The following is a 20,035-nucleotide window of genomic DNA, read 5'->3' on the forward strand; positions in this document are numbered from 1 at the left end:
CAAAACGCCAATAAGATCCTTCATCTGTGGGGCTCCTGGGATCGCACGCAAGTCTCAAGACGAGCTCATCTACTTACGTACGACGGCTGGGCGAGATGCAGAGGAGAAATAGGGGACATAGAGGAGGCTTTGAAAGTACAATAGCTTTAAATGAATTTGCCCCATCAGCTAAATGCTTTGTTTCTGAAGTATTTTGTGAGGTGTCACCTATCTTTTTGATATTGTGATATACTGTATATTTTGGCCATATCGCACTGCCCTGTTTGGCAAAACCCACAGCAATGGAGCCCAGGACCTTCCCATGAGGCGAGAATGCCTGACAGGTTTGGGAAGACTTTCCATCAGATACAGCATATGATTAGCAGAAACGTAATGTATGTCATAAAGAAACAAGGCCACAAACAGGCTAAAGATTTGCTTAAAAAAAAATTGAGCCAAGTGTTCCTTTAAGATGTAACTTTGTCTTGACATTTCACTCACTTTAACCGATGTCTCGCAGAAACAAATGCTTTATTCACACCGAGTTCCTGCTCTAACAATGTGACCCTTATTTTCACACAATCTAGTCACATGAAGCGAAATCCTCTTCGTTATCGTCTTATCTCGCTGTATGTTGAAGAGAGGAAACATCGCTCGCCTCAGGCCAAGCTATACTCGGCTTCTGAGCCACATGCAGCTTCTTTTGAGAATTCATGAGCACTATACAGGAGGATCTACCGCCTGACAGCAAGGTGGTACTGGGCTTGATTCACAGACTAATCTGCAGCGATCGATATGAAACGATATTTCGAATAAACAGTTTCGAAGGTACAGCAATGTTACAACCTGATCATCATAAACAAAACAAACAAGCCACTCTCTTATCCATTCAAAGAACCTATTAAAGAGGTCTAAGCATTTTTTGCAAATAAATAAAATTGTTCATCAACATCAACAAATCATGAAATCCACAGATCAAAGTCCTCTTAAAACCCATGTCGTCTTACCCGGATGTTTTTGGATCGTGTTTGGACCAGACTTCCGCTGCGGACCACGTAGACTGGAGCCCCATTGACCTCGTTGTCGGCCTTGTGCCTCAGCCAGTCCTCGTAGCCCTGTGAGACAAGACAGTTTGTGATGAGTTAACCTTGTCTGGATTTTTTTTTATAGATCTGAATTTTCACTTTCGGAGTATGAGATCACGTTTGCTGTATTGTTGTGAGCGGCCGGGTTTTACATTGGCCTTATACCATGGTCTGGGTGAACACTCGATTCTGATTGGCTTCTATCTAGTAGTATACATCTACACCTATAGTCCGTTCTGTATCACGCCACTGCAGGTGTTTCCAAAGTAACGATAAACAACTGAGCTGGAAGCTTCAGATAAAACCGCCCTATCTGGACACTGATTGGCTAAACTCACGATCTCATTAGATTGTGTTGTGAAGCTTCCCACATTAATATTTAGTCAAATAACGGCCTGTAAATAATTTGTGATGACTTACTTTTACTTTAGAAAGCTTACAACAAGCCTTAAAAAGCCACAACATTCAAGGAAGCAGAAAAAGATCAATTGTCTTCCTCTGTGCACTAACGGCACTTATAAAAGCGTGTGCTAGGAACACAGGGCCGTTTGCTGGACAAAGGCATGCACTGCACGTTCATTTTGTTGACTCCTTATCGTTTTCATGTAAAAGTAGATTGGTGCATTATCCTGAAGACTACTGCTGTGTAAACTTCAATGCACCCTTCTGGTTTTGGTTCTCTATTCCCAGCAGAAAGAAAGAGGACGATTCTGCTTTCTCACCTGTTTTATGGCGGTGACGGTGATGACGAAGAAGAGCGGCAGGCCACTGGTGACGGGAGATGTGGGAGTGTCGATCATTAACTGGTGAAAAACATACAAGCAGACAGCAGTGAGTAACAGATAACCACAGCACGGGGAATATTTAAGGCTTAACATTCACAATTGTAATGGCCACAGGTTAAGGCATGTCTTGGAGCTTAAAGGCGACACATTATGCAAAATGGACTTTTGCAAGCTTTTAAGCTGGTTGTGGTGGTTTTCTGAATGATTCACGCATATTTGTTGCTTATTAATTGTGTTACTGTTGCTTTTACGGCACATTTTTGTCCCCTTTTTTTCATATTTTTTTGTGTTTTGTCGATTTCTGATGTCATTTGTGACGTCATTACTTTTTAATAGCTTTTTTGGCGCTGTTTTGTTGCCGTTTTTGTCACATTTGAAAGCTAGTTTCGGATAATTTGTTGTAAGATCTGTGTGAGTAAAACACAACTTACAGGTGGTGGATGGCAGGTAATTCCCATATAACCATTATGTTCTGGGTCTGTGCTTGGCAAACTGTTCTCACACTGGACCTCTGTGAATGCATGACCACTCACGTATTTAGCGATTCAAAAAAACAACAACAACACACACACACACACAAAAACACTTGTCAGCCAGTGATAAATGAATGCCCTGGTCACACCAGAAGCAAAGTAGAAGTAGAACAGAGATGTGTCAAACAGGAAACCCTTCACTTCCTCCAAAGGTTAACTGTCATTTCGACTTCGGAGAAGCGCTACCTGCTACAACCTCGTATGTGGTCATGTTTGAAGCAGTCAGAGGGGGAAAACCAATGGGCGAGGAATGCGCACCTCTATGGTCCTCATGGCGGGGAGCTGACATTGCTGTAATACCACCCCCCTATTGGTCTGGGGCGTCTCCAAAAGACACTTGGTAAACGGTGTTCTCATGGGCACCTTCCCTAGCGCTGCTTACAAGCCTGGCCTTTTCTGAAAATCGCTATGACCCATGTGACAATGCTGGGTGTAATATTTTTATATTTTTAACCATGCTGGTTTTGTAAACCAGAATTAATTGGGGAAAATATTGGAGAAATGGAAAAAATGGCTGATAATGTTGAAAATATTAGTAATAAAAAACATTGGGGGGGGGGGGTTCCTTTAACTTGTAAAATGTTCAAAAGCAGCAGCTGTTATAGAGACTGTAACCTTTGTCGAGACATTTTCTGACATACAGAATACTGCACAATCAGACAGGGCTTGAGACCCCAGTTGAGTCAACAGCTTAGGGTTTGCTGCTCGGGCACTATATTGCATTATAGCATAGGCGTGAGTGATGCTGGGTGACAGGCCCACGCCCCCGCTCTGAAGACACACACACACACACATCAGAGCATGTGGGTGTAAACACAGGAACAGTCATAACTGGGACAAGGAATGCATCACTTCATTATATCAAGACTACGCTAATCATTTGTGCTAGTTTTGATTTGCATTTGTTTTAATTATTATGATATCTGACATGGTTCTTTTCTGAGTGGGGCTGGGTACCGTTAAACGATACCGGTGTGGTACCAGTAAAAAAAGCTTTAGGTATGACTGGTATCGAAAAATTAAAAGCATGGAAAGCAGGTATCGAACTAAAAAAAAAGCAGTTTTGAGACTGTTTTGAGCCCTTCTTAGTTTGCAAAATGAGGTGAGCAGGAACAGAATTTTCAAAAGTAAACGATCAAGCTCCTCCCCCTCGCTCCTGATTGGACCTGACAGGCCAGTTCACAGGAAAAGCTTGTCTCATTGGTCAACGCGGGAGGATACAAGACTCTGATTAGTGTCTGAGGTCTTGGAAGGAGGGACTTTACTAAAAATAATATATATTAAATTTTACTTACACAATCACTTACTTTACTTTACTTTATCAAAATGCAAGACCAGGTGCTCTATTTTGCACATTTAATAAAATCTGTAAAACATTTAGACTTCCAGACTATCACTTTAAAGGAAGTGACTTGGTTGTTTCAGCTCAAAGAAATGATTTTTCCAAATTTTACCCAATTTTTTTAGCATATTTGCCCATTTTTTATACCTAATATTTTCCCTATTTCCCTATTTTTTGCCACAATTTCTTCCAGTTTTTATTTTTTCCCAATTATTCCCCATTTTTCGCACATTTCTTGACATTGAAGATGAACCCAATATTGTAATTTGCATAGCATCCGAACATTGTTCTGCTTTCTGGTTCTAGATGACAAATATTTTAGTGTAGGTATTGGAAAAAGTATCGTTCAGATATCAGTATCAATAACCAAGTATCGTTAAAGTAGCGTTATCAAAAACAATGCAACGGTACCCAGCCCTAGATCTGAGTACCTCAGTTTTGGAGCGCACAACAGCTCTTACCTGCACCAGGAAGATGATGAGAAAGTAGAAGTTGGCGATCCTTCTGAACTGCTCGAACAGATTCTTGGGGACAAAGTTCCATATTGTGTACTGAAAAACATCACCATTTGAGAAGGTTACCGCTACAGATTACGATTACATACAAAATGCTTCTGTCAATCAGTTTAAGTCCTTTATTTTCATCCAGAGTAGAGATATTGTTACATGTTACATCATAATTCCACTTCAGTCTTCAAAATGGCAGCCATAGCTTTGCGTGAGGTCATATGTATACCAGATAGTTAGTCAATATTGCATTGTTTCTCACATCATTCCTCCTGACTGAACCATCTGGCTCAACAGCAAATGTTCAACCCGAACAAATTAGATGAACAGCATTAGACTGTATTTGTTATGTTTGCAACAACACTTGGAAAATTATGGTTAGACAAACAGGTTAAGACAGCTGGATGATGAAATGGCTGATGTAAAATCACACTTCATCACGTCATTAATCATTGCAGGCCGTGACAGCGTAGGAGTGGGCCGTCGTGTTTCTTTTGTTTACTCGGAGCGCTCACAGCCTCCCCTCTCACTCGCCAGCGTGGAGGGGATGTGAATGTCGTCTGCTGGCTCAGACCTCTCTTCAGAAACCACTCATGCGTTGACCTCTTTATCTGAGGCTCACGACAATCCTGGCCCCGCCGCACTAAATGAGCACATCGGCTCTGTAGCCTGGAATCACTGAAAACTGACACTTCAGACCTGAGTGAGTGTTCCTGCAACCGAACAGATGCTTCTGCTCAAGGAGATGCAGAAGAAACGGCCGGAGTTTAACAACAGGTGGCTATTGCAGAGCAGCAAATTATACAGACGGCATCATAGAAATAAAAGAAAGTGGAGCTTAAATGTTCTTCCTGACCGTGTCTGCGTAGGTTTTCTTCGGGTACTCCGGTTTCTCCTACCACTAAAAACCTGTACAATAGGTGAATCCCCCCGCCAGGGGATTCTGACCATCAGCCTGGCTGCACATCTGGAGATGGGTCACTGGGCGGCTCGACCACTGCTCCTTACAGGTTGCCCCAGCGGCATCGAAGGATGGGTCAAATTCAGAGGACAAATGTCCCTATGGGGACAATAAAGTATGCCTTAACTTTAACACTTAGATGACAGGGAATACTTACAGTGAACATAATCAACCTTTTAGAGCTTAAAAACTTTGGTCCATCCCTCAAAGAAATACCTGGAGCCATTTTTCCATTCATGCAGTTTTGAGTAATCCATTTACTTTGTTAGTTTCTTCTTCTACCAAGGCAGCGCTTCTGTCAGCATATCCTGGATATTAAGTGTCCTGTACCTGTAACTTTAGCATGCCACGAGCAAAAACATGCTATCTAGTAGGGCTATCAACAACCAAGATTTTTTTGGTTGACCAAAAACATGCCCTGACCAATAATTAGTCGACATGGTGCTGACAAAAATACAACTTTTCTGACCCAAACTCATAGAATTATATCCTAAACTGCACTCATAAGACATAAAACTTTGGAAGCTTGTGCTGTAACTACTATTTATACATAGAAGCAACGTAAACGGTGCATTTAAGTGTAAAAAGTCACATTATTCTCACCTTTGCCTTTAATCTCACAGCTCCCTGCCTCACTCCTGCATCTGCTGCTGTACATGAGCAGTCCATACATCCATATAATCCAAATTAAGGGTAGTTCTCTTCCTCCGTCATCGTCCCTGTTCTCAAATGTCCTCTGGGCAACACTTCTGTGTGACACTTGTCTCTGTTTCGCCGTAATGTAAACACGAGCCATGTGCTTTATTGTGAAATGCTCCGCCCGTGTGGTTCCGTGTCCTCTCCGTCCTCTCAGGCTGTTGCATTTCTTCGACTTTTGCGCTGTACGGTGTAGTGATGAATCGGTTCATGTTACGCCAAGCTCCTTGTCTTTTTTATCTCGGAAAAAGCCAGAATAAAGCGGAGAAAGACACGAAAGAAAGCCTGGCGTTATAGCTACTTTCGGTTTCGTTTCTGGGGCGTCAGACTCGCGGATCAGCTATTACACTGTAGAACCAGGGTATTTGAGGGTTGTAGAAGTCAGGCCTATTGAAGACATTTTTTTTTTTCGCAAACGCATTTCACACAAACAATTCAAACGTCTCTCTGTCTGTAAAATTTTGATGTATCTGCTATTATTATGAAATATTAGCCCAAGGTAAAAGATAGACCTGCCACAGATCTCCTGTATTGTGTAAATCGAGAGCATCTTAATCGTCGCAAAGGTGCGTGCATTTAGTCGACCGATGAAAATCGACTAAATGACCAAAGTCGGCAGCCCTACGACTAGTATAAGCTTTAAATTTGTGATGATTCCAACTGCTACCTGCAGAGGGAGCTCCATCTACTCGACAAGATAAAAAACAACAAACTTCATGCTGTTTTCATTTACAGAGACATGATTTGAGGATTCAGAACTAGGGCTGCAACTAACGATTATTTTGTAATCGATTAATCTATCGATTATTTTTACGATTAATCGATTAATCGCTTGGCTGTGAATGCTGTAGGAAAATTTTATTTTTTCAATTTTTTTATCACATTACAGCTTAAGTGGTGCTGTTTGAGGATGTGTTGATGGAGTAAACTAAAGGGAAATGTTTTTTGAAGGCTCTATTAATGAAATTTACAATGTAAAAAACACTACAGACCCTAAATATAAAATCAAAGTAGGTTTTCATCAAAAATACTATATTTTTTATGTCATTTTTGCTCCATTTTAGTCTGTGTGAACCAGAAAACGATTAATCGATAACTAAAATAGTTGTCGACTATTTCAATAATCGATAAGTGGTCGATTAATCGTTAGTCGTTTCAGCCCTATTCAGAACACTAAAAATAAATGTGTCCAATAGCAGGTTTATGAGCCACAGTGATGCGTGTACCTTGGATGAGATGATGCGGTTGTCGGCGAAGCGCTGGGGGATGTAGTGGCCGTGCTGGGGGAAACGGTTGGCCACGTAAATCGTCCTGGTCTCGCTCTGATGGGGCGGATCAAAGCCCTATAACATCACATGGAAAAAACACATGAGCAAAAAAAAGAAATTCAAAATTACACGAATGATACAATGTTACCATGAAATCTGCTTTCAACTACACTGGAATTAGTCTGATTTTCTTGACCTTTCCTTTCCTTTCAGGCTCCTCCCTTCCTAGTACCTGGGTAGCTTCCTTACTCTTGCTTGCTCCTAATATGATACATAAAGCTCTACATGACAAAAAAAAAATAAGTTAATTAAGAACACATAATAACACAAGATTCAGGGAACATGTAAAAATTAAGTCAAGAATTTCTGTATTTCGTGAAGTATTATGCCAAGACAACAACCAAATCTTCATCCTATTTTTATATTACGGAAAAGAAATTGGACAATGAAGGTCCACCACACTCTTTTAAAGGGAAACACTGCATCCATATTTCCAATTTATTCATATGTTTTAACTTAAAATGTTTTAATTAAAATGGACTATACAGAGTTTAAAAATGTTAAAATTAAGTATTTTCCTCCTCCTACATGCTCCAACAATGTCCTAATGTGTAGAATGAGCCCAGTCCTGTTTACCACAACTGCCTTTAAAATCCTGCACTGTCACTAAAAAAGGTGTTGATTCGGGTCCCAAGTGCCGTCATGCACGAGCTTGATATGGAAGCTGCAGTTACACATATGACCTGAGGTGGCAGCAGTGAGTATAAAATGGCTAACTTGCATCTAGCCCCTTTAAGATCATAAAGTGTGTATGGAGAGACTACGGTCATTTATTATTCACCAGTGTATTACAAACTAAGAATAACACGGATGCTAGCATAGTCTTGCTAAAAAGATTCAACAAAAATGTGATGTGCTAGCATACCAAATACATCTACCACACTGTGAGGCTTATTGTGTTGACATGATTTCACCTCGTCACAGTCCCCCACGTGACTAACGTTGTGTGATGCTAATGTACGCCGCTGTTTAGTTTTCTCCTAACCTAGAGCAGAAGTTTGTTCTTACACATTCTGCCTCTGGTGGGCACAAATGCTACTCCAAATATTTGCAAAAATAAGAAGTGGAGACCACATTCATTTATAAACACCAAAGTATTTAGATGATTACACACAAAGTTTTAAACAAGCACCAGCTGTATGTAGTTATTTTATACATCAGATAAAGCTAACAGGAAGTGGTAAGGAGCACAGGAAGTTAGCTGGACCTAGCATCACTGAGCCGATGCTATGGATGCATTATGCCAAAACAGTGCAACAGTCTGAACTAGGGATGCACCGATCCGATAATGGTATCCGATATCGAAGTCGATACTGGAAAATATTGATATTGGGCATCGGCTACTAGGAATGCAGCGCCACCAATACCAGTATTGGGAATAAGGCCGATACCACATGCTTGTACTCATACTAGTACTCATTAATGAGGTCCACCAGAAAGCGATACCACTTGACGTGCGGCCAGCACTCCTACAGACTACAGAAACTTTCCACTGAGGAGAGAAAATAGCAACAAACTGGAGTATTCTTTAGTGTAAATACAATATTCCACATAGAGCTGACTTCATACTAAACTCCCTAAATCAGAGTCTGTGCTGGATTTAACCAGAGCTAAATGTTAGTGCTGCAGCGTGGAGTCTGCAGCGTTTACAAGATACAGGCTAATGTTGCTAAACTAGCCGCTAACTCACGGCTAACAGTTTTGGCGATTCTTACGCTGTTTTATGCCCAGGGGATTATTCATCTGAAAAACTAGCCCAGTGACTAAAAAGTCCTCAGAAAATATATAGATACAGCATGTCCATATTGAGCGAAAATGAGCAGCAGCAAAACAATGTAAATGCTGTTTCTACTCGCTAAGTTGCTATAAACACAGGAGAAAATCTATACAGCGCTGAAGTAAAGGCAAAGAGAAACTCTTTCGCTGCAGCAATAAGTAACCATCTCAATACTATTGTTAAATAAAAATACATAAATGTATAGTACATAAATAAATGTGCAGTGCAATAAAAATAAAAAATTATATTGAATAAAAAATAAATAACAACTTTGATATAACTTCTCTTAAAAGTGTAGCTTCTTTACTTAAGGAAGTGTAAATGAGTAAATTAACTAATTGCTAACCAATCTGCTATGAAAAAGTAAGTATGTTGAAGAAAATGTCCTGTACTCGTATCGGTATTGGCAAGAACTTAAATCAAAGTACTCGTATCGGTTTTAGAAAAAGTGGCCTCGATGCATCCCTATCGGCTACAAATATCCCACACTGAACTGATGAATATGCTGTACCTCATTTTGAAGGGCAGATCCTGGAGAATTCAGCCGTGGAGTTAGTTTTAACCTCAGCAAATGTAATTTTAATCGCCGTGCAAAATGCCGCGGCTAGCAACAATATGCTAATGCTAGTGGAAACTAATCAAAGCTACGGCAGAAACTATGTTTGGATCCCCTAAAGTTATCGTATTTTAGTTTATGAAATGCTGTTAAAGAATAACTGAGGGTAACACATTTTTATAATGATCAGATCACTTCAGGAGTTGTTAATGCAACCTAAAAGCCTGATACATAGCCGAGGTTATTTAGTGTTGAAAAGTCCAGTGATCCTAGTTTAATGTTTTTACATAAATGTATTAATAGACATCATTTATCTGTAACATCTAGTTTGTAAGAGAAGATAAAACCTGCTTGATCGTGCAATGAAGTAAAGACGACCATTCATTTTTTCAAGAAAGTGGCAAGTATTAGTGGCAAAAAAGCTGGATCGGTGATTCTATAGTCTGAACTAATTTGGATTAAAAACAATAGGCTTGACTTTCAGTATTATAACCTGCATTAACAACAGGGACAGAAACAGTTTCGAGAACACAGGAGGTTAACCACAACACTGCATGCACTGAGTGAGTTAAAAACAGCTTCATCAGTAACTACTTCTTTATTGTGTGTATCAGAAGTTTGGAGCCTCTGTTGTCATTTCATTCCATAGTGTATCGTGACTTTCTCAACATGCATGTGTCGGTTAAAATGCTAATGACATCGAGTTTAATAAGTTGCAAGAAAGGACAAAACATTCAGTATTATGTGGTGGACTTTGCCTCTCATGTGTCGATATTATGTCATGGTTTTAGCCACAACACTGGAACACTCATTTGCTTTGAGTCAAAAAGCTTCAAGATCAGTGTCCATGCCTGACCTCCCTGACTGTGCTCTGTGCACAGTGTTGTGCACATGGAAACAAAACCAGCCATCTGTGGTTGAAGAAAAGGTCAGTGCACCAGTGTATAAATCTTCAAAGAAACCAAAAGTGCTAGATTATTGCAAAAAAAAATAGGAAGACTGGCGTGGGCCAATCAAGAATACGTTTTGCTGAAAATCGTAATTTACAAGTGGTGAATTTGCCTGGACTCCAGCAACAGTCACGAACCCGAACTTGAAAAAGCCATGTGGTTTGTGGCAAAACGTCTGCTTCAACTTCCAGAAAAACCTGCTAGTTCAATTGACCAGACTTACTTTATATTTGCTATTCATATAAATGGAGCGGCAAACATAACATTTTACTGTTATGCTACTTAACCTTTTGAAGACCTCCATAAAGTCAGCCATCCTCAGACTTGGTTTCTCCAAATTAGCTTAAGTCTGAGTGGAAAGAGCAACCATCCGTCTCTAGTGGTGCTCCTAACAGCATGAGAGCCTGCTACCACTACCACAGAAGTCATGTCTTTATTGCCGTGGCTAATCTCTGCAGTAGCAGTTAAGCTAACTTAAGCCACTGTGTGGAGAGACATGTTAATGATTAAGCAACTCCACTGAGGAGGTTTTTATCGCTCCCCTGTCTGGAAAAGATGGGAGAAAAGGCCAGAGACAACATTCAGATTCCATCTTACCACTTGGGTCTCATAGTTTCAGAGAAAACCTTTACTGGGGAATGTCAGTGTTCAGATAGTCAAGGAAATGTATAGGTGATGAATGATATCAAACAGTTATTTTTCTGATTTTTAAGTTCACAGAGCTCATTCAGGTGTAACGGTTTACAGAAATATGAAATATTTGTGTCCAACGATCAAACTACATGACTTACGCTACCGGCACAATTTGAGTTTCTTGCTCTTGATTCCGACAGGTAATTACTTCCCACATGATGCCTATACAAGCCTCAACCGGCCTCAGAGGAAACATAACCAGATATATAGCAGGTCTGGACTGTTAACTGAGAAAAAGGCATTCAATCACCGGCCCGGCCGGCGCATATGGCGACCGCGACGGAGAGAGGAGAGGGTTAGAATAGATCTTGGGTTAGAATGGATCATGGAAGAGAGTACGGCGAGGAGGAGGAGGAGGAGGACCTAGATGATGGATCATTGGTGACAGGAGCAATCCCACGCAACCACCGCCGTCTACCAACGTGTTCGAGAGCAAGGGGCAGGGGTGAGCGGTTAGCACAGCTGCATATGAGAATACTGGAGCTCAGCCCAGAGAGATCAAGGCAAAATAAATGTCTTGATCATGGTTATTTAGAGAGAAATGAAGCAGTCCTGCGACAGACAAACACACACCTGTTACTTTTCACTCAAGAGTTCCCGCTTTTATCCTTTAGATTTAGTAAATGTTTTTATTTTTGCCATCAGTGCCTGTGATGCAGTTTGGAGACTTAACATGCTATACAAATAAAAGTGGATAACATTTTTAGTATATAGAATACTTAAAACAGTGGTTCCCACCCTGGGGTACAGGGACCCCTTGGGGTACTCGAGGACTTAGCAGAGCTTGCCTGGCCTGCCAGACACTCCTCCTTTCTGTTCAAAAGAGTTAGCTGGACCTAGCACAGTCTGGGCGGCTGCTCACGGCCAATCATGATTTTACCCACATTGGTCCAATAACGCACCAAGAGACAGAAGCCGTCACATGTCACCACCACACACTCTTCCAAAACATTAAAGATGGCGGTGTGGCGACCGATACACTGTTTTATTCTGCTCTTTCGTCTGTTTTAAATCCTTTAGAAAATATTAAATCCCTAAAGCCAGAGCAAGAAGCAGCGTTGGAAGCGTTCCTCGTTTTTGGAAAGGCTTCCTGCCGCTTGTTACTGCGATGTTTCCAGCGTTGCTCTGATTGGTTGATGCTGTCTGTCAATCATGCCCACCGGGAAATCGTTGAGATCATGCTTGCTCCCAGACTCTGGGCCAGATCGTGTGGTGGCGCACGGGGCGGCGCAGGCTCTTTGCGAATTATTTTCCGAGTGGCGGCGCTATATGCGCCATTCGTCTCCGCCACTTGTGAGGGGGCGTCATAAGAGGAGGTGACTGCAAAACCCCAGTAACACTCTCAACTTTTTGGTTACATTTCGAATATGCAATTTAAAAGACAATTTATCATCAATTATAAATTTTAAAACATAATACTTCCATACACAGAACTAAGTTTGCAGCGCAGAGCTTTTTTTCCCCACAGCCCTTGAATGTCTCACAGCCTCCCGGTGCCTGTTGAGTAATCATGAGGAGGAAAAAGATCTGACAGTTCCCTTTAGATGTTGGATTATTAAACAAATGGACATTTCATGAGGATTTCAGCTGCGTCAGAGCAGGTCAGATGTTTGATCTTTTGTAAACTTCAGTCTTAATGCTAAACTCTGACTGTGTTAGCCGCCAAGACGCTGCGGCGTCTTCAAACTAGGGCTGAAACATCGAATCAATTAATAAACAACTAATTGATCAACTATTTTAGTAATCGATTTTCTGGTTTACACAGACTCAAATACATGAAAAAAAATGACATGAAAATGTAGTATTTTTGATGAAAACTATGTTGTGTGTAGAGTATTTTGTAGTGATGCACGATAATGCCAATTTGAATCGATAACCGATAACCGATAACTGATAATTCCGCATGTCTCGATACCGATAACCGATAATTATGTATATATATTTGCACTTTATTTTGTGACAAGAACTCAATGTAACAGTGCACAGTTCTGCCCAAAATGTATTAACTCTACATTTTGTATAAGTGTATAAGACTGTGAAGTAACGCCGACTGTAACAAGTGAATTTCTCCTTTGTGAGATTAATAAAGGTTTATCTTATCTCTTATCTTATCTTATATAGTATTACAGTATTTCACTGAGTCTGGAGGCGTCTCTGACATGAGAGAGAAGTGATGCCAAATCTGTGACAGATTCAAGTTTGACTTATACGATACTACAGCACAAAAATACGACTCTCTCCTGCATTGGGCTCATTTATGCATTTGTGCCTCGTGTGGCAAAAAGACACGAGCAGCGCGGCTCATTTCATCAGTGTAAAACTTCTCTCGTTCATAGCGCTTCAGTCGCGGGGCTGTCGTGTTTATTTTATCAGAAATATGAAGATAATACATGGGTTTTTAGGCCCCGCTCTGTTCCAGCAACTTACGTGAGCGGGTCAGAGGTTCACATTTCCTCGTCTTTCTCTCATTTTGTTGCGGTGCTAATGTTGAAGTTACTTCGATGTAAAAAGTCGAAAAACTCTTCCTTCACGGAGAGCGCCAGCACAGCTGTTTCGCTGGAATACTCGTCGTATTTTTCAGCTAAAACCGTGCAGAAGTCGGCTGTGGAGAGCGTATATCTGCTGCTGTAAATGTGCTGTCCTGAGTCTGCAGCAGCTCCGGGCTGCCGGACGTGGGGGGGCAGCGAGCTGGAGCCGCAGATTCAATGTCATTTGAGCTTAGAATTATCGGGCCTTATTATCGGCCAAATTTTTTTTATTGGCTTTATCGGGGATGGCGCCAAAATGCCGATAAATGCCGATAATTATTGGCGGCCGATATTATTGTGCATCCCTAGTATTTGTACAATATAAATTTCATAAATGATCTGTCTGTGCCTCAGGACAATTATCCAACTTGAAAGTAGAATTAACTCCACTCTTTTTGTTGCCAGGTCCTACAGTTTTAAACAAGTTTGGAAATAAACTTCCTCAATTCCAGCTCTGTCCCCGATAAAGTGCCAGCCAGTGCCAGTGCAGCTTCCAGTCATTTAAGCTTTGAACTCTGAACGTTCTTAGATTTCAAATGAGGAACTTGTACTTGTGTTCATGTGTAGCTTTGGGCAAACCAAGTTCAGCTGTAGAGACTTTTTCAAAGCGCCAGGATCCTCCTACAAACATTCACTTTAATTTTACTTTACTTTAACAACACATTCTACAATCTAAGGAAAAAAAACATTTATGCACCTTTTACAGATTAATCAATTAATCACAAAAATAATCCGCAGATTAAACAATTACCAACTCCTAAAGAACACTAAAGATATTACTGCGTGGATGTCGGAGTGGTCCTAAGGTGTTACTACGCCTTACCATATAGTTCCCCTTTTTATCCACTTAGAAAATCAACATGTTTAATTTTGTGTGACTATACTTGGATCGTGTATCTTTTCACGTAGCTGTACTTAAAATAGGGAAAACGTGGAGGAGCTTCGTCGCTTCTAACTTCACCCCCGTTTGGGTCCATAGAGGACATCTTTGGTCTTTTAACGTTACTGAGTGCACACAAAAAGACCAGACAGTCTAAGCTCAAGTAAGAACATATCTCAGTATGGAAAAACCTGTTCCTTTAACTCAAGAGATGAGTAATCACCAAAGCAGATGATAACATGAACCACCAGTAAAAGAAGTGGCCTTCTGCAAACTTCCTCATTAGTGGTGATGCCATAACCAGCTTTTTAATTACACTTTTAATTAAGGACTAGACAGGTCAGGCGGATGGGACGGGTCATCTCCAATTACGAGGCAACAACTTCCCGTCTGCAACCCAGTGAAAAGGCCAATTTCATCACAGAGGAAAACTTTTCAGATGCTCAAAGGAACAATTTCATTACTGGGCTCTTAACCTTTTAGTATGGGGCAGTTTTAGAATTGGACATGGGCAGAGGAATTACAAAGGGAGGGAGGCAGACTGTGATTAATTAGATTTCTACACGTAATAACCGATATGAAATTAGCAGAATTCATCAACAATTTGCAAAGCGACTGCATCAGTTTACTGGTCTCCAATCTGCTGCATATTTATTGCATTTTACAGAAGTACTCGGCCTTATCAAAATTCACTTCCTGGACTGCACCAAACCACTGTGAGGACAAAGAAATGACATCAGGCTGTATGCAAACAAGCTGAGAGAGCATATAATGACTGCTTGAGATAGAGGAGGATACTATTTCACCGGGCATTGTGTATGGGGGCGCAGTAAATCCCAGCTAGGCTTTCCTACGAGAACATTATATGCAAATTTGAACATAATGCCTGATTCATTTCACTTCAGTATGCTGCACATCCAAAACACTAATATTAACTTTTTTTTAAATTTACTTTTGTTTAAATGAAAACACAGTTAAAAACAAATTGACAAAGATTTGGGTCTTATCTAAAACAAAAAATTAAAAAATCCATTTTTTTGGGTATTTTATTTGAATCAAAATATTAGTTGTGTTCCAAACTCATTCCTAACTTTTCCTCTGTAGCATCTCACTTACGCACAGGGACGATTTTATCAGCGTGTGTCACAACAGGCAGGGTCTCTTTCACAAAAATGCAGGAAGACCAGCCTGCAAGTTCATGAAACTGATACAAATGCTTTTCCCCACAAATGTCTCACGTTACAATATACTAAAGGAGGACAATACAAATTTTGTGTCACTGCAAGAACAAAAAATCTGATACAGTGACTTTAATGTGAAAAATTGGAAACTGAAAATGTGTATATTGCTCAATTTTCCAGTATGCAGAGCTTACTGTGTCGGTTCACTCACAATTAACAAAACATTTTACATAATATACAAGCTGTTTATGTTGTTTTGGTGCTATATAAAGTATGGGATCAAATGTTATAAATTTAATGTTATCATTTTTATCATAGAAACAGACATTTTTCCCACACAAAGCAACAAGTTCCAAGAAAAGAGCCTTGGAACGACTCCATAAGCTGCTGGGTCATAACTGATAAACACAAGGTCCAAATGCTTTTACGTGGGCAACAACTCTGGTGTTTTACATTTTAAAATCTCCATCCGTTTATTATTATGGAATGCAGCAGACATAGCGGTTCTGATGACACATGCCAAGCTTTTTAGTAGGCAGGGCTGAGGGCAATACGCAGTTTTATTTTGCTCTATCAAAACGCAAATAAATACACCTTTGAAAACTGTGACTTCCACTCCAGATACTATTAACAAACAAAGATCTCCATGGTACTTCTCCAAATAAGGTGCTCTTCCTTCCACGAAATTGCCAGGTAGACCACCACCATGTCCACTTTATGAAACTGACCAAAGCTGAGATATTTCGATTCCATTGGGCTTCATCTCCCCAGGCCTGAGAGGACAGGACATCACACACCCACACGAGCAGCCTCCAGCTAGGAACGTGGCATCATGGGAGAAGACACGTCCAGTGTTTTGGAGCGTTCATTGTACTAAAGTTAAAGCCATATTTACAGTGACAGTAAAGGCAATAACCAGGTGATGAATTATTTATCACATATCCGGAAAATGTTAAACTTTTAGTAGGAAGTAACGTTAGGGACCAAAAAAAGCGTTGCTTCCTATGTTGCAACTACCTGACACATTCTACAGTTAGCTAACCAGCACTCAAGCTAAAACTTTACGTTAGGAGAGGAGCTAAAGAGTCCATCTTTGTGTGGGTATATTACTACGAAAGTTTAAATTTAAAGTTAAAAAAAATACGTAAATTGAAAAAATGACCAAAGTGGTTGTTAGTCGTCTTCAATAAAGAGTTGGCCAACTAACACAGGACTTGATGCTAGCGGTGAAGGTGGCTAACGTGTTACACCTGGCTGTCATTAATGCAAACCAGCCACAGCACAGGAAGCTAAAGGACAGGGCTAGCATCACGCGTTTTACTTGGAGAAAGTTGACAAAGCTTCCAAGTGAACATAAAATGTTTCATTATTTAGATAGAGCTATGAACTATAAGTTAGAAATTGCACCGGTAGTTGGTAGTCAGACTCACGGGCGTACAACGTTAACTAATATTAAATTGATTTTGTAACCGCCTTTGATTATTGTATTTTTGGTACTGGCTGGATTCTGATTAATCTGGTTTGGAGCTGGTTTTGACAAGGTTTCATCCTGATTTTGTCCAACTTTAGAAATTTTTCCCTTACTTATTCCTAGTTCAGACGTGTGATGGTTCATGCCCTGGCTTACACTCACACATGAACTCGCTTACAAAGCAACAACGATCTGTGACTGAATCACAAAATCTTCCGCACAGCGATGGTAATAGTTTGAGCCCTTACCAGCTGCTGTCGTATCCACCGTAGCATCTTCGCTGCTGTGAACGGTAGCCAGCACAGTCGCTAGCCCCAGCACTAGCAACTAGCTGCTGCTCCTACAAAACCGTCCCAAAACATCGATATTTCCCCCGTAAGGAAGCTCTCCAGGGCGCATTACGCAGCGCTCTGACACCGTGCCGATGTCCCCGTGGTAAATCCCATGCTTCAGTGACGTGCGATGGAGGTTTCTCGGGGAAGTGACAGACGGAGGAGGAGAGCTCGGAGCCCCGGTGAGCTGCGCCACATCTCTGCTCTGTGTGGGCCGATGTGAGTGCGCTGTGAGCGGATACGGTATGCTCCAACACGGCCCCTGTACGCCCCCTGTCTGTCTATGCTCTGATCTCTCTCTCTCTCTCTCTCTCTCTCTCTCTCTCTCTCTCTCTCTCTCTCTCACTTTTTTTTGTCCGGGTAGATCAGAGAGAGGCTGGTAGGCAAGACGCGTAATCCTACTCAGTTACATTTTCCATACAGGAAGGAATTTATTTATACAGCGCCTCTCACAGACACACAAATCACTTTACATGGGACCATTTTATTTTACTTTTATAACTCCCAATGGAAGGTTTAAAAAAAGAAAAATCACATTTTGCATGGTTGGATCTTCCAAAGGTCCAAACAGAACTTCAATAGCCTATGCAACAAGAAGAAAATGGGAATGAGACACAAAAAAAAGAGCAAACGTTTTATTGGTAACAATAAGTAAACTGAAAAAGGCTGTTTTGCAGCTGATCAAAAGTTTTGGACCACATACCTTTGAAAGGCCAAATTTGTGCTAAAATGTGGATTCAGTGTCATTTTCTGTCAGGTATTCACTAAGTCATGACCATGTGTTGGGGAGTAATTAAATACATTTAGAATGCTCATTTTGAGTACTGTATTCTGGTAAAGTTACAGTCTAATGTGAGAGTATTCAGTTACTTTCCAAATTTCAAGGAGTGTATCCCAGTAGCCTACTCAATCATTACATTTTAGCCCCATATTGACCAACATTATTAAAGGAACAGGCCACCGTTTTTACATACTGAGATATGTTCTTACCTGAGCTGTGACGAGTTCTTTAGGACCTGTCTGATCTTCACCCGTGCCTTCAGTCACGTAAACACAGCGCAGACGGCGTTAGCATTTAGCCTCTCCCTCTCTCCTCTATAGCTCCAAAACAGGTCAAGATAGAAGCTACCAAGCTCTTCCACGTTTTTAAAAGGGGGAACTATATTGTAAGGCGTAATAATACCAGGAGTAGTTAGAAATCCGTGCAGGAATCTTCACTTTACTGCGCAGTAACTTCACTTTACTGCGCGGATGCCAAATTACTCCTGGTATTATTACGCCTTACAATATAGTTCCCCCTTTCATCCGCTTAGAAAATCCACATTGTTTAATTTTGTGTAATTATACTTTGTAGTGGAACACTTCACGTAACCATATTTAAATAGGGAAAACGTGGAAGAGCTTGGTAGCTTCTATCTTGACCTGTTTTGGAGCTATAGAGGAGAGAGGGAGAGGCTAAATGCTAACGCCGTCTGCGCTGTGTTTACGTGACTGAAGGCACGGGTGAAGATCAGACAGGTCCTAAAGAACTCGTCAAAGCTCAGGTCAGAACATATCTCAGTATGTAAAAACGGTGGCCTATTCCTTTAAAGGCACACTGTGTAACATTTTGGACTTAACTGTTGCCATCGGTTAAAAACATGCTCCTAATGACCAGCTCTACACAGAAAATGCTATTACTGCAGAGTGCAATCAAAGAATGCATTTGAATGAGGATCTAACTTGTTTTTAAATCTCAAATTCTGCTGACTTTAGTCACATCTCCATGGAGACGAGCTGGAGACGTACCCACTACTGGTAAAGTTACACTCAGGTGTTTGGAGAGCTTTCAAAGTATTCTCCCCACACTGGTCATGATATGGCATAAAAAAAATCTCTTTTACACCGTGATCAGGTTGTTGAGTTGCATAAGCAGGGCCTCTCGCAGCGCGCTGTTGCCCCTGAGGTAGGACACAGCATTTTTTTTAGAAGATCCTGAGGGTTGTGGAACAACAAATTCAAGTGGAAGACCCAAAATAATGTCATCAGCACTGAGCTGGAGGATCCAACTGGTTGTCCATCAAGACACTAGACAATCCTCGACCCACATTAAGGCCGTTACTAAAGCCGACTGCAGCCCAATAACCTGTGGTTCTCCCAGGCGAGGGCCTCAGTCATGAGAGATGCTCTCTGCAACATCTGCACAGAGCCAGCTGCTGTTTAACCTTTGCTCTGCACCACCTGAAGCTCCATTGTTCCACTGAAGGAAAAAGCCCTCTCCACTGTAGCTCGTAGAAAACATCTCAGGTGGGTCTGCTTGTGCCAGTAACGTTGCAAACCATTGGGCCATCAAGGTCACGTTTTTTCTCATCAGAGAATAAATCTTTCTTCCACCTTTCAATGTCCCATGTTTGGTGTTCTCTTGCAGTCCAAAAGGACAGTTCTGTGGCGTTCAAGGAGACGAGGCCTTTGA

General features: G+C 41.0%; 1 protein-coding gene across 6 annotated transcripts in view; it reads right to left on the reverse strand.

Annotated features, from left to right (window-relative positions):
• Nucleotides 1–17,867, reverse strand: part of atp11b (ATPase phospholipid transporting 11B) — a 75,213-nt gene extending 57,346 nt beyond the window's left edge. For all 6 annotated transcript variants that reach the window (XR_013793805.1, XM_079575322.1, XM_079575321.1 and 3 more), the window contains exons 1-5: nt 17,500–17,867; nt 7,114–7,230; nt 4,186–4,275; nt 1,787–1,867; nt 987–1,094 (exon numbers count right to left, since the gene is read on the reverse strand). Coding sequence is in view for 5 of the 6 variants with exons in the window: in XM_079575322.1 (XP_079431448.1) it covers nt 987–1,094; nt 1,787–1,867; nt 4,186–4,275; nt 7,114–7,230; nt 17,500–17,526 (423 nt within the window). In the remaining variant the exon portion in view is untranslated. The remainder of the gene's footprint in view (nt 1–986; nt 1,095–1,786; nt 1,868–4,185; nt 4,276–7,113; nt 7,231–17,499) is intronic.
• Between the last annotated feature and the right edge of the window lie 2,168 nt (nt 17,868–20,035).

The sequence above is a fragment of the Gobius niger genome (genome assembly GCF_951799975.1).
Source record: "Gobius niger genome assembly, chromosome: 17".
Lineage (NCBI taxonomy): Eukaryota > Metazoa > Chordata > Actinopteri > Gobiiformes > Gobiidae > Gobius > Gobius niger.